The 27,392-nt window shown below is 45.2% G+C and overlaps 1 protein-coding gene across 1 annotated transcript in view; it reads left to right on the top strand.

The window, feature by feature from the left end:
* KCNH5 (potassium voltage-gated channel subfamily H member 5) overlaps nt 1-27,018 on the top strand; it is a 178,457-nt gene extending 151,439 nt beyond the window's left edge. Inside the window, exon 11 of the mRNA XM_074148736.1 lies at nt 26,071-27,018. Within this exon, the coding sequence (XP_074004837.1) occupies nt 26,071-27,018 (948 nt within the window). The remainder of the gene's footprint in view (nt 1-26,070) is intronic.
* Nucleotides 27,019-27,392: the final 374 nt, after the last annotated feature.

The following is a 27,392-nucleotide window of genomic DNA, read 5'->3' on the forward strand; positions in this document are numbered from 1 at the left end:
ATCTCTCTGCTGGTTTGAGCCAGTCGCGAGGGTCCCAGGGAGTGCAGGATCAAGCCTCTGGAAGGACAGATCCAACAAATCAATTTCTATTATGGTTTATATGGCCAGCAGGCTTTTTTGGCATGACTTAACTCAGATTTTGTTTGTAACTCAATGGCTTGCTTAAGCCTATTGAAAATTAATTTGATCAACCTTCTGATGGCAACACGTATGGCACGTTTCCTTTCCCTGCCTGTATCTTTTCAAGGACTCAAAGCATCTATAGGTTAATACATCCTGCTGCTTGCTGCCCCTACCTGAGGTAAGGGGACACAGAGGGGTTCCGCAGCCAGGCTTGGTGACACCCCTCTTCACTTCTCCAGGGCAAAATACAGAGTGATGTTAGTCATGTCTCCTAACTGCACTGCCCATGACATTGTGTTTGGGTGTTTACAACTCTTACTTCATTACTGCACTAACAGACAACTCTCTTGAGACCATGGCAAAGGACACCTTTCTCAGCTGTCTAAGCCAAAGGTCTTACCTCTTACTTTTCCTCCTTACTCTCTCCTCACGTGTAACTCCAACAAAACTAATGCGCCTCATTCCTCTTTTCTTTTTTTTTGTCTTTTTAGGCTCGGTTTGGGCATAAGGGGGAAATTTACCTCCTCATGCTCCCACTGTACACCTTGCAGACTAGCCTTGCCTTTAATTTCACCAGATTTCTTTCTCCATCTCTATATGAGAAGGGAAAGATTGTTTTACCTTGTCTCAGGATGCTTCTGCCCTTTCCTGTCCCTCTCTGGTCTTTAATTATCTGGGTTTTCTTCTTCTTTTCTATGAATGTGTTGTCCCAGAGAGTGAAGTCCTATAGCTATAGTTTAGCTGTAGCAACAGTTTAGCATGGTTGCAGAGCAAATAAGTTATACCCTCAAAAATCAATATGGTTTTATTTTCTTCACATCTTGGCAGCCTCTGCAGGCTCTGTTATGCTTGAGGAAGCTTTCGCTTAAGACAAATTTTTTAGTAATTGTTATTGTTTGGCCTAATTGCATTCACAGCTATCTCCGGATATTTTAATATTCCAATTGCAATGTTTGCAATTAAAGGACTGTTTCACTGATTTAGACCTAGTACCACCTCTGATGGTGTCTAGACTTGTATATTGAATATACATGGGACAGAAGAGCCCACTTGAAAAATTCAAGCAATGTGTCCTCATCTAAACTGCCACTTGATGGTGGTCTCTGGTTAGTCCATGCCTGGAAGTTTCCTGAGAAACTGCTAACGAGTCTGGGCCAACTCCATGTGAGGAATGGGGTAATTCCTTGTGTATTTGTATCTGTGTGGTTACAGACAGCCCAGCACGGTCCATGCTACACCTTCTGCCATTGAGAGACCCACGCGACTCCTTCTGAGTTAGGATTATAAATCTGAGGCCAGGGTTTTTTTTCTGCATCTCTTCCCTCCCATCTCCTGCTCCCCTGAACAATTCCTTCTGTCTTTGCTCCTCTTCAGGTGTATGGAGATTTTTGAGTTTGAGGCAGTTAAAGCAAGGAAGTTAGTCCTTGGAGGAGTGTGCATGACTTTGCTAGGTGGAAGAGGAACATAAGAATACAAAGAGAAAGCTGCAGCAGCATTAACTTCAGCCCTCTGTGCCTCTCTGCCAGACAGCATGGGACAGCTCTCTGAGCAGAGCAATTGCTGTAAAAGCTGTCAGTGGCTTTGCTTTCTCACTTTTCTTTTTTGGTAGCTATGAAGCTGGTTCTTTTCTCTGTACCTCACTCCCTTCCTTCTCAATTTTGCCACTTCATCATCTCCCTTATGGTGGTCTCTTCTGGGCACCTTTCGGGTCGTATGGACTGTGGGGAATCAGGGGCATGGGAGCAATTGTATGGTTGGACTCGATGATCTCAAAGGTCCCTTCCAACCATGAAGATTCTGTGATTCTGTAAGTGCACCTCTGAAGCCCTCCCTGGAGGCACCGCAGTTTTCTCTCCGTTGACGAGCACAGTGTGCTCCCTTGGCTGTGACTATGTTCATGGACGGGTGCAGAAGTGGATGATAAATGTGAAATGTCTTGAACGCATCCAGAGGAGGGCAACAAAGCTGAAGAAAAGGCTGGAAAGAATGTCCTATGAGGAGAGGCTAAGGACCTTGGGCTTGTCTAGTTTGGAGAAAAGGAGGCTGAGGGGTGACCCCTCTACAGCTTCATGGGGAGGGGAAGTGAAGAGGGAGGTGCTGGTCTCTTCTTCCTGGTATCCAGTGATAGGAATGGTTCAAAGCTGCGTCAAGGGAGGTTTAGACTGGACATTAGGAAGTGTTTGTTTACTGAGAGAGTGGTCAAACACTGGAACAGGCTTTCTAGAGAGATGATTGATGCCCCAAGCCTGCCATTGTTTAAGGGGCATTTGGCCCTTAATAACATGCTTTAACTTTTGGTCAACCCTGAAGCAGTCAGGCAGTTTGACTAGATGATCACAGTAAGTCCCTTCCAACTGAAAATCTCTCCTCTCCTCTCCTCTCCTCTCCTCTCCTCTCCTCTCCTCTCCTCTCCTCTCCTCTCCTCTCCTCTCCTCTCCTCTCCTCTCCTCTCCTCGCCTCGCCTCGCCTCGCCTCGCCTCGCCTCGCCTCGCCTCGCCTCGCCTCGCCTCTCCTCTCCTCTCCTCGCCTCTCCTCTCCTCTCTTCGCCTCGCCTCTCCACCTTGAGGGCTTGGGTATCTTAGTGAGTGTTTAAATACTTACCTGAAAAACAGGGCACTGTGTATCCCCCAGTGTCTTTGGGAGGCCTGGAGTAGTATGGATTCATGGCACAGTCTGGATTAATATATTTTGCCTTTAGACTGCAGGCAGATGCAGAGATCAGCTAACTCACTATCATCTTTAATAGTATTTCAGAGCCGAATTAATCCCACAGGGTACCAGCAGGACTCTATTCTATTCTGAATATAATCTCTAAATTAAGTACCTTCCTCAGACATCCTGGCCACCCTTCTGTAGGAGCAAGAGGCAAAGCACCACCAACTCTGTTAAAAGTAGGACTGAGCCCAATTCTGATAATCCTTTGGCATTACAGAGGCAGACTTATATTTTCCTGGACAAGTTGCTTCTCTGCCTAAATCTAAATCAAAAGGACATTTGATCTTGTCTGTCAGGCCATTATTTTACTGTTGTTTTTTGTTGAGAAGTGCAAGGCAATTTAGCATACTTTTCATTGAAGGGTCTTGGAACAGTGTGGTATGGCTGCAGAAAAAATCCTGTGTGCTGATGTGCTGCTTTCTGCATGTAGGGACTCAGCAGCTCTAATAAAAGGCACTCTGCTGATTTACCCCAGCGAAAGGTCTGAGCATCTCTTCTTCAGGCAGGCAATGCAAACTGAGTGATTTATTTATGTGTGGAAAGATCATTAAACAGGAAATGTCAGCTATGGGCAGCACCAATAGGAAAACAGAAGTGTAAACAGGCTATCTTAGAGTGAAGTTCCAGATTGACGATGATTTGCTGTGTGCTTTTTGTGAATTAATACTGTTTTCTTGTTTAGAAAGCTGTCATAACGAAGAGGCTCTCCTTAGTTGACTCAGAAATCCTTCTGCAGGCTGTCTGCTAATATCGATTCGGGGCAGTGTTGCTGGCACAGGACTTGAATGATGATAAAAAAATAAATCAAAGGTTTACTATTTTTAATCTTGCAAATATTAACAAATAAGTATTTTGTGTTCATCTCCCCTCATCGATTAAAATTGATGCTTTTAATTTCTTCCAGCTACTAGGGAAGGGGAGGGAATGAGCATGGTGCAATGGGAAGCAACATTGCCATTTCATTTTTGATTGCCAGTTAAGGTGGTTTTTATCATCAGCCCCTGTTGTGTTTCAGTGTTGTGATGAACACGGGCACTGGCAGCTCAGCCAGCAGCAGCCCCGAGCAGGTCACCATCCCTGTCCCTGAGCTTCCCTTGTGGGCTGTTTCTTTGCCAGGCTTAGCTCTGCGGAAGGCTGTCTTTTTGGGCAGGCGTCCTAACAAAGCTGATCTCCCCATAGCTTTGTGTGATTCCTCTGGTGCCTAATAAGCCATGGGAGCGTTACGAATGCATTTGTGTTACCTCTGAGAGAAGCCAAATTTATTTTGTGATGACCTCAATGTGCCCAGGAGCTGCCACAGCCGCAAGTGGTTCCTGGCTTCTTGGGCCACCTCCGTTAGGTAGAACTGTGCCTAATGCTGAAGCCACTGCCATCCTAGCAGGTAGGATTTATGCAGAAAATGAAGAAAAGAGGTCTGTTCTGTTATCTAACACCCCTCCAGACAATTAGCCGAGAGCAATGAATTTCATGGAATCATAGAATGGTTCGGGTTGGAAGGGACCTTAACGATCATCTAGTTCCAAACCCCTGCCATGGGCAGGGACACCTTCCACTAGACCAGGTTGCTCAAAGCCCCATCCAGCCTGGTCTTGAACTCTTCCAGGGATGGGGCATCCACAGCTTCTCTGGGCAGCCTGTTCCAGTGTCTCACCACCCTCACAGGAAAGAATTTCTTCCTAATATCTAATCTAAATCTCCTCTCTTTCAGTTTAAAACCATTACCTCTTGTTCTATCGCTACGCTCCCTGATAAAGAGTCCCTCACCATCTTTCCTGTAGCCCCCTTCAGGTACTGGAAGGTTGCTATAAGGTCTCCCTGGAGCCTTTTCTTCAGCCTGTCTTTATAGGAGAGGTGTTCCATCCCTCTGATCGTCTTTGTGGCCCTCTTCTGGACCCACTCCAACAGGTTCATGTCCTTCCCATGCTGAGGACTCCAAAGCTGGACGCAGTACTCCAGGTCGAGTCTCAGCAGAGCAGAGTGGAGGGGTAGAATCACCTCCCTCAACCTGCTGGCCACACTTCTTTGAGGAACGCCACTTGTCACTGCTTTCCACTCGGACATTGAGCCATTGACCGCAATCCTTTGAATGCGGCCATCTAGCCAGTTCCTTATCCACCAAGTGGTCCATCCATCAAATCCATGACTTTCCCATTTTGAGACCAGGATGTCATGTGGGACAGTCAAACGCTTGCTTTGCATAAATCCAGGTAGATGATGTCATTGGCCCTTATCTGCCAATGCTATAGCAACATCATAGAAGGCCACCAAACTTGGCAGGCATGACTTGCCCTTGGTGAAGCCATGTTGGCTGTCACAATCACCTCCTTATTTTCCATGTACCTTAGCAGAGATTCCAGGAGGATCTGCTCCATGATCTTGCTGGACACAGAGGTGAGACTGACCGGCCTGTAGTTCCCTGGGTCTTCCTTTTTTCCCTTTTTGAAAACGAGGATTATGTTTCCCCTTTTCCAGTCAGCGGGAACTTCACCAGACTGCCACAGCTTTTCAAACATGATGAAAAGTGGCTTAGCAACTTCATCTGCCAGCTCGCTCGGGACTCGTGGATGGATTTCATCAGGTTCCATGGACTTATGTACCTTCAGGTTCCTTAGATGGTCTCAAACCTGATCTTCTCCTATAGTGGATGGTTCTTCATTCTCATAGCCCCTGTTTTTGCCTTCTGCAACTTGGGCGGTGTGATGAGAGCCCTTGCTGGTGAAGACCGAGGTGAAAAAGTCGTTCACTACCTCAGCCTTTTCCATATCCTGGGTGACCAGGTCTCCTGTTTCCTTCTGGAGAGGGCCCACACCTTCCCTAGTCTTGCCTTTATCCCTGACATACTTATAGAAGGTTTTCATGTTGTCCTCGATGTCCCTGGCCAGATTTAATTCTTCTAGCATGGTCTGCTGAGCCTAGTTACCATGTAGATCTACAACTTTTCCAACAGAATAACTATAAAAAAAAAAAAGGGAAATGTTACAAAGCTGAAATGATTAATTCCAAGTGCTCTGGTTGCTTCCACTGTTGTTTCCTGGAGCTGAACGCCAGATGTTTTATTAACAAAGCCCAGCATGAGTTGCAGGTATAAAAATGAGTTTCTACACCAGACTTCTCACTCCCCAAACCTTACTTCTGCAAGAGTGGGAATGCCAATTGCAATGCACCCCCCAAAACCATGGCTGGGGCAAGAGAATTTCTGCTGGTTCTTTGGGATCATATAAATGGATTTCCATAGGCTTCATGAGGACCAGACAGAGCTTTAACATTCACCCAAGTGGGAGTTTTCTGGCTCTGCCCACAATGGGATCCGGTTTGTCCAATCTAGAAATGATCGGTAACAATTTCACAGCTGTTTTGCATTGGAGAGAGCACTGATTTTATTCTTGCCTCTCTGTCTCCGAAGAGGTTTTTGCCTTGGCTTGCACAAAAAGGCTCCTCACCAGTTACATGCTATAAGCCTGTAAAATGCTAAATAAAACTCCCCGCAGAAGGTCTTTTCTGTGCAGGTATAAATCCATCCATTTATTGTTCTGCAGCACAAACTTTACAGATGCAGTAATACCCAAACGTGCTAGTTCAGCGTGTAATAATCACTGCAGCCGTGCAAATCCTAGATTTACCTGACTTTGGATGCTATTTTTGGGCTGCCTTCTACAGCAAAGAAACAGTGCATGTAGGAAAGTATTAAATTATACACAAAGCGCAAGAGAAACTTTGTGGGCAAGTTTGCATGAATCCCACTAGTTTTAGTTAAAAATAGAACCCAGCCTGTCACTTCCAACTTAGTGATGGCTGATTGACTATGCCTTTTTTAATTGTCAGCCAGTTGCTGTGATTAGCAAGCTGCTTCAGTTTAGGTCCTATGCAAAGGAAGTCTGGAAGAGCAATTTTTTTAATAGCTGATTTGCATATATGCATGCCAGAGGTGGGCATAGCTGTTGGGACTGGGAAGCACCTGAACTAAGCTGAGTCCCCTGTTGTTGCACTTTCGAGCAACTTGCTAAAAGGCAAAACTCTTCCATGCGTTTAGGAAGGAATATATATTATTAATCCATGTTTTTTCCTCATATTTTTACTTCTCAGTTTTCGCAGCACGTAGCCTTAATTTGTTTCCCTTCCTAAGGATAACAAAAACATAATATACTGTTATTGTTAAAAAAAAGGAGCATAGTGTAAACAGTTATAAAAGTCTCTAATTCTCTTAACTCCATTAATTAAACTGTCAGTGATCTTTTGAACTTTGGGACCTCACCTCAGATTTTTAGATGAATTTTAGATCATTTTATTAGTACGCAAAAAGTCTGTCTCAGCTGCCAAAAAGTGCTTCCTATCTAAATGTTTCCATCAGTCACTGTATCTCCAGAGCAGGGGGACTTGCTTCTCTGTGCTGTGTGTGTACATATCCCTTTTAGAAACAGTCCGTTGTCCTCCGGTTTTTCATTAGGGACAGCACTCCTATTACTGCGTGCACCAGTTTTGGCTTTTTCTGAGAGCCCAAAGCACTTTGCACTCCCTTAAAAATGTGAAAATGGGGACCAAAGCAAGCAGCAGATGACAGAAGCAGAGAACAGCCATTTCTAAGCAGGATATTTCAACCGGTCAACTAAAATGAAGCATCTATATTAAGAGTAGCTATGCTTTTCTATTCATGCCCATCACTTGGCCCTCAGTGCACAGAAATCCAGGTTTCCTTCTCTGTGTTCCTGACCTTATCAGAGCATCTTGGCATCTCAGTACTTAATTTCTGTGTCTAGGCTCACTATTTTCACTGATTCTGCCTTTCTTGACTGCCTGCCATTTTAATGAATTTCCATTTCCCTCATGTGTCTAAGGAAAATCCATTTTTAAATGGAACAGTTGTTGGTAGTTCAGAGCAGCTCAATTATGAATGACCCCCATCCTTCTCCCAGGCTGTATTAGCCCTCCTGGCAAAGAATGCGACAGTAGAAATGTAAATGGATGAACTGAATCATGCATGTTTTTCATGTGTTATTAATTGTACCTGTTTCCATTTCTTAAAAGACTTAGCCAATAACCTCAAGATGTTCTACAAAAGTACTTGAATAATAATTTACGAGCTCAACACAGCCATGCGTTAATATACCAAACAGATGCCTGACTGATCTGCATGAACCATCAGCCATAACTTAAAATATTTGTCAGAAAGGTTGAACCAAGGCACTGTTAGCCCTGTGGTGTATAAGTAACGTATTCTGTGAAGAACTTCTTCCCATATCAGTTGTACTCAAATTCAGTCCAATGTGTCAGATAGCTGCAAACAGGGTAGATAAGGACTCTGCTGGGACACAGATTGACCTTGAAAAATCTCCACCCAAAGCCTTTAACTTTGCTAGCCTTCTTATGGGCAGATGCTCTTGATACATGAATCAGCCCTGCCCCATGGGTGGGGGCGCATCTGTAGGCATCCTCTAGCATCTATCATGGGTGCCAGACCCCACTGAGAAGAGTCATAAAATTGTAGAATGGTTTGGGTTGGAAGGGACCTTAAAGATCATCGAGTTCCAACACCCTGCACTGGGCAGGGACACCTCCCACCAGACCAGGTTGCTCAAAGCCCCATCCAGCCTGGTCTTGAACCCCTCCAGGGATGGGGCATCCACAGCTTCTCTGGGCAGCCTGTTCCAGTGTCTCACCACCCTCACAGGAAAGAGTTTCTTCCTAATATCTAATCTAAATCTCCCCTCTTCCAGTTTAAATCCGTTATCCCTCATCCTGTCACTAGAGTTCCTGATAAATAGTCCTTTCCCATCTCTCCTGTCGCCCCTTTTAGGTACCGAAAAGTCACTATAAGGTCTCCCCGGAGCCTTCTCTTCTCCAGGCTGAACAACCCCAACTCTCTCAGCCTGTCTTCATAGGAGAGGTGCTCCATCCCTCTGATTATCTTCGTGGGATAATTGGAACATTAACCCGTTCCAACAGATCCATGTCTTTCTTATGTTGGGAACTCCAAAACTGGACACAGTACTCCAGGTCTCACAAGAGCAGAGTGGAGGGGCAGAATCACCTCCCTCACCCTGCTGGCCATGCTTATTTTGATGCAGCCCAGGATGCGGTTGGCTTTCTGGGCTGTGAACGCACATTGCCAGCTCATGTTGAGCTTCTCATCCACCAACACCCCCAACTCCTCCTTCTCCTCAGGGCTGCTCTCCAGCCATTCTCCACCCAACTTGTGTTTGTGCTTATTTGAGTCAATATCTGCTACAAGTGCCTGGACAAGGCCTTCCTGGTAGAAGGTGGCTGAAGAACTGGTGTCTCGTGTGGGGGCTTGGGGTCAGCTGAATTTTTAAGACACCAGGAAAAAAAAATCAAACCCGAGAAAAAAAATGGAGAGGGTGCTTTAGTCAAAGTCTCAGAGGTCAAAAGGACTGCTGAGAAGTGAACGCAGCATCTGAGATGAAAAGATAACAGAGCCAGAGGTAGAGATCTGTACTTCTTCTGTCTGGTGTCTCTCTGCATCCTCGCAGCAGTGTTTATCCTGTAGCAGCTGGTGGTTTGTTAATTTTGTGTGCACAGGGAGTGATAGAAAGGATACAAACACTGTGTAAACAGGGTGCAGCATAGTCACATCTGGGGAAATACAGAATCCTCGATGATATCAATTGCAAAGACCTGTTATTTCTGCAGGTACAGGGTTTTCTTACTAGCCCCAGGCATGGAGAGGGGACAAATCAACTGAACTGACTCCAATTTTACATGAGGTCATTTCTTATCACTTTTAAAGCCATATTTGCCAAAGTATACAATACTGAGGATTACAAACTAATTTGTTTGGGTCTGGAGCAATGAGATAAGCTAAGGCTGCACAAACAGCAGGCTTGGCCCCTAGGGAACATCCTGTGTCAGTGCCTTAATACATGGATAGGAACATAAAACAGTGCTGATGAGCTTTATAGAGATCCACGTCTGGAAAAGAGGTGATGGCTGTGATAGAGCTATTAGGGAAGATCACTAAGAATCACGTGAAAAACACTGAAGGACCTTTTCCCCAAGAACGGACTGAATGCTGGGACACAATAGAATGATACTCATAACTAGGATATAGCCAAATCACTAAAATCCTCCCCAGCAGAGCCTTAGCTTATTGCCATGAAAGCCCAGGGATTGCTTTAATGCAGCCAGCATGTAAATGGAGAGGAAATGGCTCTTCACCACACCATCTGTTTATCACATCCCCATACCCCCACTAGTTAACTCTTTTGTGCTCTCTCTTTCTCTTGCTGATACCCTTCAGAAATAAACATAAAGCTCTGCAGTCACCACTTGCCAAGTTCCTCATTCACATCCTCTGAGGTTAGAAAAATCATAATGGTCCCTTTGGGAGCAGGCAGAGCACTTCATCCTCCCCGAGTGTTTGCCACATAGGCAGCCTGCTTTTTTTTGCCTGCAAGAGGCTCTGAGACTATCATAAGCACCTTCATTTCTGGACAAGTAACCTTCAGGGAACAGCAGGCTTCTCTTTGTGTTGAAGTTTCACATGGCTGATGCAGTATTTCCATGCTGGTGTAGGAAGCTCCACTAGTTAGGGGATAACTCTCCTCCAGGCTCTTCTGGCTGTGGGTGATTTTCCTTGACTTTTTGCCCCAGAAAGGAAGAGCTCTTCACTAGTGCAGATCCAGGTATGAGGAAACATTAGCAGCATCATTTAAATGAGATCTTTGTTCTCTAAAAGTTTTTCATTTGATTATGCCATAAATAGAAGGCCCCTGCTGTGCTGAGAGAAAAACTGTAATTCTTTCAATCTCTTGAGCTAAAGCTAAAGCACCCTCAACGTCAGCCCTACACCAACCATTTTTGGCTAAAGGGAAATGCTTAGGTGAAAGTAGTACATTTTATGTCTTGGGTCTTTTCTTCTTCTTAAGGAGTTCCTCCCCACTGAAGCACTGGCTACGATGCTATTAAAGGCAATTACAGTATGTTTCAACAGCCAGCACTTCTTATTTATGTGTTGCCAACTGAGAGTTCTCAACTGGGAAAATTTTAGCTATTGCTGGTGAGATGTTTCACTTGAAGAATCCCAGGGATACTTGATAAGGTTATTTCACAGAGCTTTCTATAGTTAAATGAAGTAGATATGAAAAGTTTAAATAATGTTTTGGTCTTTTTTCCTGTTAAACTGAGATTTCCCAGTGGCTTAACTGAGTTATTTTGCATCTGTTATTCCCTGGGCTGTCCCTGTCTTTCAGTCAGTGAATGATCTGCCAGAGATGTTCATTTTTTTCCAAGTCTTGATCTCAGTTTAAAAGAACTGCCAGGTCACAGTGCCACTGGATTTCATTCTCGCACCTCTGAGCTGAGAAGCAGAGATGTGAGTTGCTGAATTGCCCCAGCTCACTGTCCCTTGCAGCATAGCTGTGGCTTCATTTGCAGGGTGTCCCATAGGAAAGGTAGGCACAAGGATATGTCTGGCGGTCATTTGAGCTTGGGTTTCATCCAAAAGATCTGTAGAAAGGGAGTGGCGACTGGCAGCACTTCCCTGGATTTGGTCCAGGCAGGTCCAGTCTTCTCTGATATGGCAATAGGCTGTATTTATGGGTCAAGAAGGAAAAGAAGTAATTCTAAGGTAACTTTGGCATGGCTGGCTGGCTGAAAGCAGAACCATGGTGCAATGTGAGCTTTGGGCTTGAAAGCAGCAGAGCTATAACAGGGGTCTTTGTGCCCTTCTTTGTGGTGCGGCATAGACATGCCCTCACTTTCAGCCCCACCAGCACTTGAAAGATCAAGTCCTTGACTGGGATCTAGAAGCAAATAGGAAACAAGCAAATGACTGCCCAGCCACCAGCCTATGTCTGCTCCACTCAGGGATACTACCATGTTTTTTAATTAGCTTGACTGTGGAGTCAGTGGCGCTCCCCACCAAACTGGTCTCCACTATGAGACCTGGTTCAGGTGAGGAATGTCTGACAGTGAGACCATAACACATTTTACCTCTCTGTTTTGTAATATGGAAAGATACGACAAGGTTTGATGCCTTGGCTTGACTTCAAGGTACAGAGGCTGCCTATTGTCCCTTTTGTTTGGGTCCACTGTTCATATGTTCTGCCCTTTAAAAGTATTTCTTCATTTCTGACTTACCACAAACAGAACTGGTGGCGTTCTACATCACGTGGCACTGGAAGTGCATCGTTTTAATTGAAGCTCCCGTTATAAAAGCTTTCCAATAAATTAACAAAACCTTGGAAAATTTGAAGTGAACAAACAAAGTAGCTGGTAGCACATTTCATATAAAAGCAAAGTTTCTGAAAGCCAGGTAGAATGTCCTCCATGTCAGAAGCAAGGCTGAGAGCAAGGGGTGCTATGTTTTGTTAGACCAGTTGATGCAGTTGGAAAAATATCAACAAGCTTTCAGTTGAAAAACACTTTTTCAGTTCTGAAGACTTGAGATTAAATTTCAGGCACTTTACAGTCTGGTACAGTAATATTTAAGGAAAAAAACAACCACCCATAATCATTCCAATTAATTTAAATTTCCACTTAAAGTAGAGAGGAGAGAATAATTCATTTTGGGAACAATTTGCAATTCCTTTGTTGATCTATTACTTTGTAAATGGAGAGTCTCTTTTAGGCATTTATTGAGACCATTTGATCTTCAGACAGAAATCCGTGAGGCAAAAAAACAGAGAACAAAACACTAATTCTGCAAATCCTCTGGGCGCATGTTCTGTGTGGCTTTGTGTTCAGGATATTCAGGAATACTGAATCTGTCATAAGTAGCACTGGCTAGAACCCAAATAAGTTTTTTTCACGTTTTCCATTGGAATAAAACAAGACCTTATGAAAAATTTACTAAATAAAGAGATAGTTCTGCCCACCTTCCCACTCCTCTTCCAACACAAACCTGAACAGCAGTAAAGTTGTCCTGGTCTGAATTTAATTTCAGCAATTAACTACAATTACATTTGAGCCCTTCCAACTACTTGCAATCCAGGTCTACGTTTCCCAGACTGGACAGTAGTGAAGAGAAAGTCCATTTTTATATTAGTAATTTTATTTTCCTTTAATATAGCTCTTTATATATTTAATCTCTTTTGTGGTGTGGCTGTTCCTACTAAGGGGGCTCTGGGCTGGCAACCTTCTTTCCATCCCTCATTTATCCTCTAAGCAGCTCAGTAACCCTGAGCCAGTGATATATGACCTCTATATATGGTTGGACTAGATGATCTTGAAGGTCCCTTCCAACCTAGGTGATTCTGTGATTCTCTGTGCCCTGGTTTTGGCATCTGGCAAGAGGCAGCAATGTGAATCCTGCTTTCTCCAATACAGGGAAAGAGGAGTGGTAGATTAGTACTGCATATTATTATTGATGATTGATTTTTCTGTTCCAAGTTAAATCAGGCTGAAGAGCAGCTTGAAAAGTCTTTTGGCACTTTTCACTATCCCAGAGAGCACCATTTCTGCAGTCTGCCCCAAGCTCAAACCTCCCTACTGTCATCTGGAGGCTTTGAACTATCTTTCTCTATTTATGCTCAGAAACATATCACTCTTAGGAGATACTGCACTGGGCAAAGACAAGGCTGCTTTCTTTGAGGAATTTCTTTTTAAGTCATCTGCAATAAAACACACAGACTGTAACTCATCTGCACCACAGCAAAGCCTGAATCAATTGACAGCGCTGCTTACTGACATTTCATTAGGCCAATGCCAACAGCAGAGCTTGATCCAATGGGCAATGTAAGTTTTCAAGGACCAGACCTGCCTGATCTAGGTGGAATCAGTCCTTTTGAAGAGGCACTGTCTCCCAGGGAACACACCACCCACAGCTGCGCTAGAAGGCAATGGGAAGCTCTCTTCAACTCCTGAACCCTAGGGTTCCTAATGGTGATGTGCTGGCAGGATTGGTGGTGGCAACATGGTCTAAGCGCACCGCTTGGTGGTATGTGTCACCAGCTATTTACATCAGTGTGGAGTCCTAATAGTCATGGGATGATTTCGTTGTGGCGGGTGGAGGACATCTTTGCTGGGGATCTCCTCCAGATCCAGTGGAAGATCTTAGGTCTACCAGGGTTGGGTTTTTAGCCTTCTGAAGGGCTCTTCTTTCCCAGGGTCTGGAAATCCACCACAGCCCTTATAAGAACCTCAGCTTCCCTTTCTGCAGGAGTTCAGTGCTATACAGAGCAAGAAACACCTGCAAGAGGAAAGGAAAGAAAGTCCAGCAAGAGCGGCAGAGATCTGCTCTTCTCTCTGCCCCGGCAGTAGGCAAAGAAGTAGGAGAGATACGTCCCCTGCCTTTTGTTTCCTCTGATAACTGCTTCAGTAAGGAAGGGAAGGGGAAGGGGAAGGGGAAGGGGGAGGGGGAGGGGAAGGGGAAGGGGAAGGGGAAGGGGAAGGGGAAGGGGAAGGGGGAGGGGGAGGGGGAGGGGAAGGGGAAGGGGAAGGGGAAGGGAAAGGGAAAGGGAAAGGGAAAGGGAAAGGGAAAGGGAAAGAAAGGGAAAGGGAAAGGGAAAGGGAAAGGGAAAGGGAAAGGGAAAGGGAAAGGGAAAGGGAAAGGGAAAGGGAAAGGGAAAGGGAAAGAAAGGGGAAAGAGGGAGGGGAAGGGAAAGGGGAAGGGGAAGAAGAAGGAGGAAGAGAGATGAGTACTTGATAGTCTCCATTGAGAGCATGTCTGCAAGAAGGAGAGATAGGTAGAAGGAGGCAGAGAGCAGGAGAAACTATTTAGTTTGCTCACCCACCAAGTGACCAACCCAGGCTAGACTTGTTTACATGAAAGGCTTGTTATGGAGTATAGAAAGGCATGAGTTTAAAATCCCTAAGTGGATAAACCCAACCAGCGAGAGGGAACAAGGGTCCCCATGAGACACTTCTCAGTAATAGTTACAGTGCAACAGTTACCCCAAAATTGCTCTCTGCTCAATTTCCCCATGTTTAACCATCTCTGTGTTGTATCCAGAAAACAAATTAGACCCTGATTCAAAATGTGTTTCAGGTTCCCAGTCCAATTTAGTCTTTTTATTGAGTTCAGTATAAGATTTAGGGTCCTCAAAAGGAATTAGGAGGCTAAAGATGGGTTTCATTGCTGCCATAGGAGGGACTGTGTCTTTTTGGATCATGGTTACAGTCAACGCTCTTCTGAGGCCACACAATCAGCGTTCCCATCTACAATGCACTGACCCTAAACTAGGCCAACCAGCAATAGGCCCTGGTTGAAAAATACTATAAATCATAAATCAAGTAGCCTTGCTGGTTTATTATTTAAAGTAACTGTGTCTGTATGTGGAAGGTGCCTTTTGCTGTCTTTGGCAGTATTGGAGAAACAGGTCTGAGTCTGGCTGTTCTGCAACATGCTAAGGCATATGCTGTTTGATGAAATGAAAGGAAACAGAAAACAGAAAACAGTGAGGGCACAGCAGCAAAAGAAGTGATCAGCTTCAATTACAGAGTCTTGTTTAAAAACCACAGCAAAGCTACACACTTGCAAAGGTGCGCAGTGCCCTTCTTCAGCATCCCTCTCCAAGCAGAAACCCGGAGCCCAGCAGGCATCAGATATATTTCTGATCAACACCTATAAATACTTAAAGGGAGGGTGTCAAGAGGATGGGGCCAGTCTTTTTTCAGTGGTGCCCAGGGACAGGACAAGAGGAAATGGGCACAAACTTGAATATAAGAAGTTCCACCTAAATATGAGGAGGAACTTCTTTCCTTTGAGGGTGGCAGAGCCCTGGAAGAGGCTGCCCAGGGAGGTGGTGGAGTCTCCTTCTCTGGAGACATTCCAAACCCGCCTGGACACATTCCTGTGCAACCTGCTCTGGGTGGACCTGCTCTTGCAGGTGGTTGGACTAGATGATCTTCAGAGGTCCCTTCCAACCCCATGTGATTGTGTGATTCCGTGATAACACCTAAGCCTGCAGCAGCAGCAAACCCATGAGTTGTTTCCCCATGGCTTCTGAAGAGAAGGAGGCGTCTGTAAGTGCTGAATGTACAGGCAGGAGCTCAGGTCAGGGCTACTGGAAGAACAGGAGAGCTCCTGAGTCAGGAGACTGAACTGTTCTCAAAAAATGCTTGCGGTCCATGTAAATGTGCGTAATTGCGCAAACAGAGGAAGAGGCTTTGGCAGTTCTTTTGGCAGGCTGACTCCTTAGCTCAGCGCTTGCTTTCTTTAACATGTAATCACACCATTTTGAAGAATCAGTGTCCATCACTCAAGCTGAGTGATTTGACTGATTCTTCCTGGCAAAATAGGTGTTGATGCTATGCTTAATCAAGGTTTGACTGATGTGTCAGGGCAGCAGGAAAGAACTTCACGTAGCATTGTATCTCCCTTGTGCACTGCCCTAGATGCCTCAGTGCAGCAGAGCCTTGGGCCCTCAATCTTGAGTTGAAATCCTAAGAACATCTTTTTTTTCCATGAAGTGTATCAGTTTTGGCAATAGGCCAAAACAGTGGCTTCTCTCTGCTATCAGCCATGGATCCTAGTCTCTCAGTTGTAAATAGTTAACGATGATGGAGGTATTTCCAATTAATTGCCAAAATGAGGGCAGTGCTGTTACCCTCCCTTATGCTAGGAAACATGAAGAGACAGTGTGTGATTTGCACAAGACCTCCCACTTGGCCAGAGGTCAGGCCAGCAGAATAATCCATCCTCCTGAATCCCAGCCTGGTGCTGTATGTGCTGGGCCATGATGTGACAAATGTGACTTGGATCTCTGCCTGCTTCTCTTCTATTTCTTCTTCAATCCAGACACGTTTTTAAAGTAAAACAGGATGACTTCAGATCCATACCAAGTATGAAATGGATGGGCCAAACTCTCAACCACTCTCTTCTTAATATGCATGCTTATTCGCAAATGCAGATCAGCCTAATTGGCTGCCAGCATGCACAGATGTCTCTCCGCAAGAGTAGTCAGGTGTCATGCACATTGATTGCAAACACAAGATGGAACCAGATTAAAATTTGACCTACAGTTACCAATTTCTAAAACACAGAGCAAGCAGGAACAAGGTTATGGAAGTTCTAGGCTCTGGGAAATCTGTTATTGGGTTCTTCTTTCCCTCCCTACGTGCCCCGCTTTTTCTTTAGATGAGCAAATTGGGGGATGTGGATATTTATTAAATCACAGTAAAAGGATTAACCCCTTTCTTGCACATAAAATGAGATTAAATTTCCCTTAAAAGGGTGTTTTCAACCTCATGGAAATAATTACCCTTTCCTTGAAGTGGCATCACTTTGTTACTCAGGTTGGAAATCTTCACATCTTTTACAAGTAATCGCTTAGGAGGGAACTACATGAATATAGTTTCTCCAAAGAAAAAATTAAAATGTGCGTGGTAGCAAGCTTTTGCTTCGGCATGCTACTGTCTCTGTGAAGTCAGGATCAATGGAAATTTGCAGAAAGGCCATTTACTGTTTCTTTCAACCAGCCAGCAGACTAAACCTACAAAAACCTTCTTTCCTCCAAAATCCAGCATGAAAGACTGTTTAGTGAAATGTTCCTATCCTGGAGATTAACTAATTGCTCAGCAGTCTGTCATTTGCACTGCATAGCTAAGGACAGCAGTTCCTTTCCTACACGCAGATGGAGCAATGGTTTAACACAAAACAGTTCCTGGGACAGAGGGATTAAGGAGAATTTACTGGAGAGCAATTAAAACAGTTGTTAGAGCAATTTGGTTTTGAGGCTGAATTTCACATCAAAGTGAAGCTATCTGAGGAGTGTACAGAACAGAAGAACAATAAAGACATCATTTCAGGCCATCTATTCTGCATCCTCAGAGTGCAGATTAATAAAGTCAGCTAAGAGGACATGGAGATCTACAGGAGCAAATTAGGTGAAGCAGCCTAAATGCAGTTTGCATTTGGAAAGAGGTGCCCTGGCTTCAGTCTCTCTTGGCTGTTGCTTTTTGTGGCCTCAGCTCCCTTCCATTTCTACCAGGTTTCTGGTTGCTGTCATGGTCGGTAGAGGGCTTTTGGCTGCGCTTCTCGGTTGCAGAGACTCCTGCCAGTGCTGGACACCATGGTTGGAGGCTGCTCTCATGCATGAGCCATACTGAAAAGCTGTTAATGGAAGCTGGGTTGGCGCCAGTGCTCCTTGCTGGCCCTTTGCTGGTGTTTGCTGGTCTTGCTTGGTTTGATGTTCCCGTCCTAGCTGTCTACTCCTGCCCCCTTGCCATGCCCTGACCTAGGAAGAGGCGTTACTCTCCCCTGGGGTCAAAAGTTGGAACTGCATCTTGTGGGTGATGCTGCCATCACCCTCTCTGTTTTGGAAGGGCAGTAAACCTGCAGAGAAACAGGTTTTCAAGGCAGGGAACCATTCCAGACACAGTGAGTCCATCCACAGTGCATGGCAGCAGCTTCTTACATCCATCCCAAAGGAAGGCTGGCATTAACACTGGCTGTTTGGGTTTTTCTGGCTTGCCGTGGGGCTCACAGGCTGAACGATGTCCTTTCAGATGAAGGACGAATACAGATGGCCCATGGCTCTTCTAGCAGACTGGACTGCATTTCACAGCTCTGCTAGCCCAGGCCCCAGGGCTCCAGTTTCTGCCTAATTACAAACAAAATGGCTCATGTGAGGTAATTTCCGATTCATTCATTTCTGTCCGTTCTTTCAATAGTTTTTATATTTAAGCACATTTTAATTCATATAAGTTAAAAGGAAGATTTGTTAACATCTTAAAAGTTAATTTTAAAAGATTATTTAATATCTTAAAAAATAAGATGTAAAACATTTTCACATACAAGTATCAATAGTGAATCATGGTCTCTGTGACCTGCCTGCGTTTAAAAAACATTTTAATTTTGAAGCAAGCCTGTTTACCAAAGGTTACATGTGAGAAATTGGGCTTGACTGTCCTAGTTTTCAGAATATCAAGAAAGGGGGTCCCAGACGACTTTTTGACAACATTTGACAACTGAAGGCTCCTAGAGAGGTCTACTCCTCAAAGAGTGAGGAATGGAGCATCCTAGACTCATCTGAGCACATCAAAGCAGTGGCCTGGGAAGGGTTTGCTGGTTCTGCCATCCCTCAGCAGTGCAGTGCCTACAGTGAGAGAGATCTGAGCCGGATCTGTCCTGCAACGGCTGGGAGTGGGATAACATTTGCAATGCAAAAGGATGGTAGTACAGGAGCAGCCACGGCCATCCCAGGTGGACTCCAGTTTCCTAGGAGCTGTAGGGAGACCAGGTCTATTCCCCACCAACTGCTGGAGGATTTTCCTGGGGAGCAGGGTAAGAAGAGGAGGGCTTTGGCTTCCCTATTAGTGGTTTGTCTCATTGCTCCATGCAAACAAAAGTCTGTTTTTTCACAAGCTTTCAATCGGTCCCACCAGTCTGGCATGGTCTTCTACGCAGTCATTGCTCGTCCTCCCTCTGCAGCTTTTAAAATAATAATGTTTATTTGGAAGGACTGGCTGGTCTCTGAGGCTGGATGGGGAATGCATCCCAGCCGGGAACTGGCAATACCTCAGCATCCTGGGGGGGGAGGAGGAATAAAAATAGCATCAGATGAAGGGTATAGTACACACACAGAGAGAGAAAAGCTTTATGGGAAGGCTTTTTACATGATCTGCACCAAAGCCTGACATTTGCACTGCTAGAGGGAAGGGGTTTGGATACTTCTTACCCACCATCATGTGGAGGATATCTGCATCCAGGCGACATGCACGAAGCTCCCTGATAGGCACAGGAGACAAACAGGCATTTCAGGGTACAGCTTGTCTGACCTGTTTTAACATCTAGCTGCAGGTGAAATGACTCACACTCTCCGAGTTCCTTTTTCTCTCCCTGTGCAGGACTCCTGGAGGATGTGTTGAGACGCAGTCACAGGCTTCGTAGGTGAACCCTGTTCTGAGCATCTGTGCTCTGGAATCAGATGTATTTTGTAATTTGTTCTTAGAAGCAGGAAAATAGCGTACTCGTCTGAGCACTGCATGGGTTGGGGTGTCCTGTGTCTAAATCCCAAAGAAAATGATGTGTATGTGACTGCAGTATTTGTCTGATATTGGTTACATCATCAAAAACTTTAAAATCCATTTGCCATCTTCAGCTAAGCTTGAATCATTTCAGGCCACAATGGACAACAGCTTTCCTGTTTCCAAAAAAGGACCTATATGAAAGGGTGCCAAGACCAACACACCTTGTGAGGACGCTGACCCTTTTTATGGGAATTAAACATTCCCATAGGACGTGAAACAGATTGAATCCCCCTGGTGGGATCTGAAAGTTAGTGAAGGAGCTGCTCTGCTCTGCCAGCTGCAAGTGAGCTGGGAGCTGCCAAGTCTTCAGTGTGATCCAAAGCACGATGCATTTCACAGAGTCAGAATCACACAATCACATGGGGTTGGAAGGGACCTCTGGAGATCATCTAGTCCAACCCCCCTGCCAAAGCAGGTCCACCCAGAGCAGGTTGCACAGGAACGTGTCCAGGCGGGTTTGGAATGTCTCCAGAGAAGGAGACTCCACCACCTCCCTGGGCAGCCTCTTCCAGGGCTCTGCCACCCTCAAAGGAAAGAAGTTCCTCCTCATGTTTAGGTGGAACTTCTTATATTCAAGTTTGTGTCCATTTCCTCTTGTCCTGTCCCTGGGCACCACTGAAAACAGACCGGCCCCATCCTCTTGACACCCTCCCTTGAAGTATTTATAAGCATTGATCAGATCCCCCCTCAGCCTTCTCTTCTCCAGACTATAAAGACCCAAGTCCCTCAGCCTCTCCTCCTAAGAGAGATGCTCCAGGCCCCTCATCATCTTTGTAGCCCTCTGCTGTACCCTCTCCAGCAGTTCCGTGTCCTTCCCTAACACACTGCCCCTGTCACCACAGCCAGCTTGGAAAGTTCCCACTCCATCCACTCATCCCACTCACTCTATCTGCAGTATTTTCCTGTACAACTGTGGGTCTGTGCTGTCAGATGGGTCACTGGCGTGGTCCAGGTTAAAAATACCCCTATTTAATTTCTTCAAATTTATTAACCTGGATCATTTAACTGATCTCCTTTTCAGTGCTGCTGGGGAGGGGAACAGTGTCTGCAGGGCAACAATATTGAATTAAGGTGCCTTCTAGGATGTTGCTGTATTAAATGGGTATAAAAATACGGGGATCTGGAAAAATACATTGGATTATGAGTAACCAGATGCGAGAGAGATGGGCGTAAGGCATTAATACAGAGAAGACAGTTACCTCTGGAGCAAATTTTTGAGAGGTGACCACCACCCACATCAGCCTAGCCTGTGCGTTAATGAGTGTGACCTGTCAGTTACTGGTTGCGGCCCCAGTCCAGCCTCGTGGCAGGGCTCCTTCTTCTGCTCTAGATGGATGTACGTAGCTGTGGGGACTGAAATGTTGTGTTTGCTTTCTGTTCCAGTTTTTGGTACTGCGGAAATGCGCAATGAGCCAAGTCAAGACGGTTCTCCCAGGCCAGGGTCTCCCCTTGCTGCAGGACTCCAGCATCCCTTGCCCATCAGCCATGTTTGTAGGATGCCAAAGTTTATTAGTCACTGTGAAAATCTTTATGTTGATGGCCTGGTGTGGCTTTCCCTCTCTCTCACTTGGTGCACACCTACTGTATTCATCACCATGACAACTGTTGTGCCCTTTTGCTATACAATTATACATTTCTGTGAATTTCTGTGGAGCGGGGCAGGCATGTACTGAAGGCCACTAACAACAGCAAGAAATGTTCTAGGAATGAGACAGGATGATCTCTGGTCAAATATTTGCCACTTTTATAAACTTACTGTGATTCTTCGAGGCTTTTACCAGTTTTTTAATCCGTTCTCATACCTTCCTTGGAGTCACTTATCAAGGGGTCTTTGTGAATGGCACAAGGTTGTGGAGGGATGATTTTCAAAGTACAGGTACAAAAAAAAATAAGACAGCAGAGGAGGGATGCGTTTCAAAGCATCTGGATATATGCTGATACTAATCAGCATAGTCTGCTGCTGATTAGTTCAGCAGTAGATGGGAACACTTATGTGTGTCTCAGCCTTGAGAGCTGGCTCCCTGACCTCTCGTTGCTGCTGCCTTCATCTGCACTTGGCTTTGGGTTTGGTTATACAAGCTGGCACCTCACAGGAGTTTGTCCAGCAGTAATGTACCCCTTGCCAGTGCCTTGGGTCAGGTCCCTCTTTGGAAGTGGTGATGGGCTGAGTTTGCAGTCACGGTGAGTTACCTCTTGGTACGGAGGGGAGGGAAAGGAGGTTGGGGTTAAGATGGAATGGAGAACCTCAAGCTGCTGTTGTCTCCTCTGTGCCTGCCTCTCAGATAACCCAAATACTTCAGTTCCTAGAGCTGGCCATCAGTTAACTCCTACTTAATCTTTGCCAGCTCAACAATTGATGTCAACTCCGTTCTCCCTCCTTCCCATAATAAATACATTAAAAGCAAGAAAAACAGGAACCTGGTTTCATGAAAGAGGATGTGTTGCACAGGGCAGTCTTCCACAATCCCATCTGCAAAGGAAATGGACTCCTATACTGAATCTCTGTCACATTAATGAATTTACCACTTGCCGTGAGATGGGGGTATGGCTCTTTACTGCTTGAGATGTGCTGTACACACAGTTAATTCAGTGTCTTCCGATTAACTGCTTTGGGGTTTGTGCCTGTTTCTGGGACAAACATTTGGAGAGGCCTATGTGTAACCTCTCTGAAAAGGGTCAGGGACAACTGAGATAGCTCATCCATTTTAAGATTTCAAAATAAGCCTCACCCAATTTGCTGAGGAATGTCTGATTGCGTGAGGAGGTTTTCTGTTCTTATTTATAGAGAAAAATAGCTGGTAATAGTTATTAGACATTAATAGAATTAAGTCTCCATGTAAACACATTTAATCCTATTCTGTTTTAGGTTAAACCACTGTGGAAGTGGATTAAATCCAGACACATGAAAAAATTCCTAATATGGAAAAATTTAGTAATGAAGAGCAACTATTACTGCTAGAATTCACATCTCATTTTTCCCCAGCTCTTTGTTTGTGTAAGAGGATCTTTCTTTTCTTTTACTTGTACATACGCTAGTGATACCTAGTGGTCCTGACCAAGACTAGGTCCCTGCTGTGCTAGGCATTCTGCTCCCTTGGTTGAGGGTGAATGTCCTGAAGAGGGGACAGTCTCCATGGGGTGACGCAGGGGTGAAATAGTTTCCTTGTGGTGACAGAGTGGTTCAGTGGATGAACGAGGATCAAGGCCTGGTGTCCAAAGTGCCATAATCTCACAGGGTCGGGTGAGATATGAGGATCTGTGTGGTTATGCATTTCAGAGTGGAAAAGAAAATAGCAAACAGCTTTGAACACATCCGTATTTCATGTGAAAGCAGAGGGGAGGGCGGGCACAGGGCTGTCCATCAGCCCACCTTTGCTCCCTTGGAAATACAGCTCCACCAAGGTAGATCAGTCCTGAATTCTTGACTCTTAGCTGACCCCTGGATTTCTGAGTCCCATGGCATTTTCTGCACTAATTCAGAGTGCAGCAGGCTTGCTTCTGCAAAGGAGCTTCCCACAATTGCTCCAGGGTGTAGCACTTTCCGTCCCAAGCAGAGAAAGAGGAAAAGATTTACTGAAGAGCTCTGCCAGGTTCCTGCCTGCAAGAGGCTGAAGGAACATCTCCTCCTGGGGAGGTGACAGGAGGATTTGGGAGTGTGTCTTCTCCACTACATGGGCATAAAGTGGGGAGAAAATCCATGGCTGTGAGTGGTTACTGGGTCCTTGGTCTCACTTGGTTGGAGCAGATCTGCACTGTAAATCTGATGGCGTCCATCACCTCTGCTGCCCATTCCTGCAGCTCCCCCAGAGCTGAGGCACAGCAGTGCTCGGGGCCAGACCCCCATGCTGCTGGGCTAGGCTCCTCCGAGTGGCTTCTGGCCAAGTGGTTCTGGGGCAAAAAACCCCATAGTGATTTCCTGGCTTTCAGAAGGGCTCACTTCAGGAGTGTGAGGTGTCAAATTAGCAAAGTCTGGGCTTTTCCTCTGCAGAAGGCAGCAGCAGCAGTTACAGGTAATTACATTCTGTGCAGGGAGATAACCTCTGTCTGGAGAAGTTTTGAACTGAGAGAAGAAAAGGGAGAAATGAAAGAACAAGAGTAGGCTGGTTGAAGAAAAGGGAGATGAGGGTAGTTTTCAGGAAAGCACAAGTGGAGAGGAAATAAAAAGCTGGTGCTGTAGTCTTTGTTGTTATCACTCTGGTCTTTAGAAACAGCTGGTGGGACAGAAGTTATCAAAGTCAGCTCGTGGCTCTCCTGACCATGCATTCAATGGATATGGGAGTACTGCGAGCTCCTGCCAGGCTGCAGGCAGCTGCCTGCCCTGCAGCATCCCTGGCTGCCTCCGGCCACCACTTGCCAGGCAGAAGCTGGCTGGAAGAGAGGAGGATGCTCAAGCTGTGAAACAGGGTCATGGCCACAGAGCAGGGAAACATTGGGTAGAGGATGTTTTCCCCCGCCCAGATGTTTTTAGGGGCCCAGCCACTCTGGCCTGGCACAGCACAGAGCAGAGCAGCACAGCCAGGTGGGGAGACCAGCGAAGGAACCGAACATCTCCTCTGAGACACATCTTGGGGACACGCATCCTTGCAGCTGGTTGCTTTCAGCATTGTGTCATCTGCCAGAGGTGCCATGCTGCCCTCCAGGGAAAGAAAGGCACAAACAGAACAACACAACCCACCTTCTAGATCCTCATTTAGAGACCGTGGCTTCAATTTAATGTAATTTTGAAACGAGGGCAACTTCTCTTGCATTTATTTACTGTCCCCAGTGGCTTGTCCGAGAGACAGAGAGAGAGAGCTGCTCCATGAGGGTAGGCACTAATGAAGGGGAGCTTCCAAATGAGCGTTATGTGTCACTGCATCTAGGTCAGAGGAAAGTATCTTCCATGTTTCTCTCTTGGTGTGGTTGGTTTTGTTGTTTGGTTGTTTTTTTTTTAAACTAGGCTTCTAATAAACTTGTTAACTTTCCAAATTATTATAAGCAGCTGCATCTATCAGCAGCACACAAGGTTATATTTACTGTGTTTGAAAGCTCTCTAATGAAGCTTTGAAGTCCAGCTCATCCCAGATTCATACAGAGAAGGAGCTGTAACCATCGTGGCACTCCTATGCCGACTTCTAAAGATGTGAGACTTGAAAGCAACTATTTCTTTGCAAATATGGACAGGTGTGAGAAGCCTTTTTATAAAAAGTAAATAGATACTGAAATATGGATACTCCAAAACCTACATCTGACTGTCACAGAGTTTTGTTTGTGTGCTGCAGGGGATTTCTTTTACTTTTCTTACCAACGCTATCGTTTCGTAGTCCATATTTGCATTTAATCATGTGCTGCTTTTCACTTTAGTACTGTGATCGAGAGAACCAGAGTTTTCTTATCCCGCCTCAGTCCCACGTTCAAGAAAACCAGATCAACCTAAAAAAAAAAAAAAAGATTTTATATGAGTAATATGCATAAAATCAACGGACAGTTTTTTACTTTCTGGATCCTTCAACAGCTTGAGGCTCAGATTCCTTTTTCTATAGAGGCTTGACAAATGCTGGAGGGTGAAGTGCCCGCAGCATTAAATGGCATGGTATCACAAAAGGGGGGATATTTCTGGGTCCCATAATCACAGCCCCCTGTTACGGTGCTTCTCCGTGGTGCTCCCAGTACACCCACACGTACTAGACATACAAAGTCTCCAGGAAACACTTGTGCTGCTGTGTGAAGCCACACAACATGGCACATAGGGAACACAATTGCACCCTCCAGCCACTCCTACAAAACTAGCAATGGAGCTAAAAAGTATTGAGCACGTTTGGATTTTCCAGTCTCTGGAAGGGTATGCACATTGTATTAAACTTGCAGCTGTGCAGTCTTCACCGAATTGCTCTTTCCTTTTGGTCTGTACAAAGGATAGTGACGGAGCCGGTATGACTGTGAGTAACGGGTAGGTAGGTATCATGGTATTTGGGTTCTTGCTCTCTTTCTTTCTTCTCTTTATTCAGTTTCTTTCCTTCTCTTGGTGTTGGGATATTTTTCATTCTTCAAGGCTCTATCTTCTGCATCAAAAATAAATGTGAAACCTACTTCTAATCTATACTTTTAGGAAAGTGTGTGTGTATATATTTGTACCCTATCTATGCAGTGTCATATAGCTGAGGTTACTACGTTGTGATCAGCTCCACTGGAATTCACTACAAGAAATTAAGATAAAAAGGAAGGAGAAATGTCTGTTCTCTCCATACTGCTTCCCCATCTCCAGTAATATTTGTCATATGTGATGTCCTTTGGATATTGACACTGTTGTGGGTTTATCCCCCATAGATCATTTTCCGGAAGATCAGCGATGTCAAGAAGGAAGAAGAGGAGCGCCTGCGCCAGAAGAACGAGGTGACGCTGAGCATCCCTGTGGACCATCCTGTGCGGAAACTCTTCCAGAAATTCAAACAGCAAAAGGAGATGCGTAACCAAGGCTCAACCCACATCGACCCAGAAAGGAACCAGCTTCAGGTGGAGAGCCGGAGCGTGCAGAACGGGGCTTCCATCACAGGCACCAGCGTGGTCACCGTGTCTCAGATCACCCCCATCCAGACATCCCTGGCTTACATGAAAACCAGTGAGGCCGTGAAGCAGAACAACAGGGACGCAATGGAGCTCAAGCCAAACGGAAATGGAGACCAAAAATGTCTGAAAGTAAACAGCCCTATGCGGATGAAAAACGGGAATGGGAAAGGGTGGCTTCGACTGAAGAACACGATGGGGACCCATGAGGAGAAGAAGGAGGACTGGAACAACGTCACAAAGGCTGAGTCCATGGGGTTGCTGTCCGATGACCCCAAGTGCAATGACTCGGAGAACGATGTAAATAAAAACCCACTGAGGAAAACAGACTCTTGTGACAGTGGAATAACAAAAAGTGACCTTCGCTTGGATAAAGCTGGTGAGACTCGCAGCCCCCTGGAGCACAGCCCCATTCAGGCTGATGCTAGGCATCCTTTCTACCCTATTCCTGAGCAGGCCTTACAAACCACGCTGCAGGAAGTCAAACACGAACTCAAAGAAGATATCCAGCTGCTAAGCAGTAGGATGGCTGCCCTTGAGAAGCAGGTGGCAGAAATTTTAAAAATATTGTCCGAAAAGAACGTACCCCTGATCTCTTCCCCTAAGCCTCATTTATCACCCCAGCGGCCGCCCCAGATACCCTGCCAGGATATTTTTAGTGTTTCAAGGCCTGCATCACCTGAATCAGAAAAAGATGAAATCCACTTTTAGCATATACCTATGTGTATATATGTATACAGTATATATACAGAGGTGTATATATACCTTTATACATATATATGTGTGTGTGTATACGGTAAATATATATACATATATATTTTCACTTGCATCCAATATGACTTGAACACACCAAGGATTTTGATATGTAAATATTGCATGTCCAGCTGGATTCTGGCCTGCCAAAGAAAACAATTATTAACATAGATATCGCTTGTATAATATGCAGTTGACTGCATGCACACTTTACATTTATTTATAATCTCTATTATGTAATAAAAGAATGACTTTTGTTTAACAAAGGCAATGTACTATTTAAAGAATCAGGGTCTAACCTGCCAATATTGCCATGAAAGTTTTGATCTCAG

The sequence above is a fragment of the Numenius arquata genome, chromosome 6 (genome assembly GCF_964106895.1).
Source record: "Numenius arquata chromosome 6, bNumArq3.hap1.1, whole genome shotgun sequence".
Lineage (NCBI taxonomy): Eukaryota > Metazoa > Chordata > Aves > Charadriiformes > Scolopacidae > Numenius > Numenius arquata.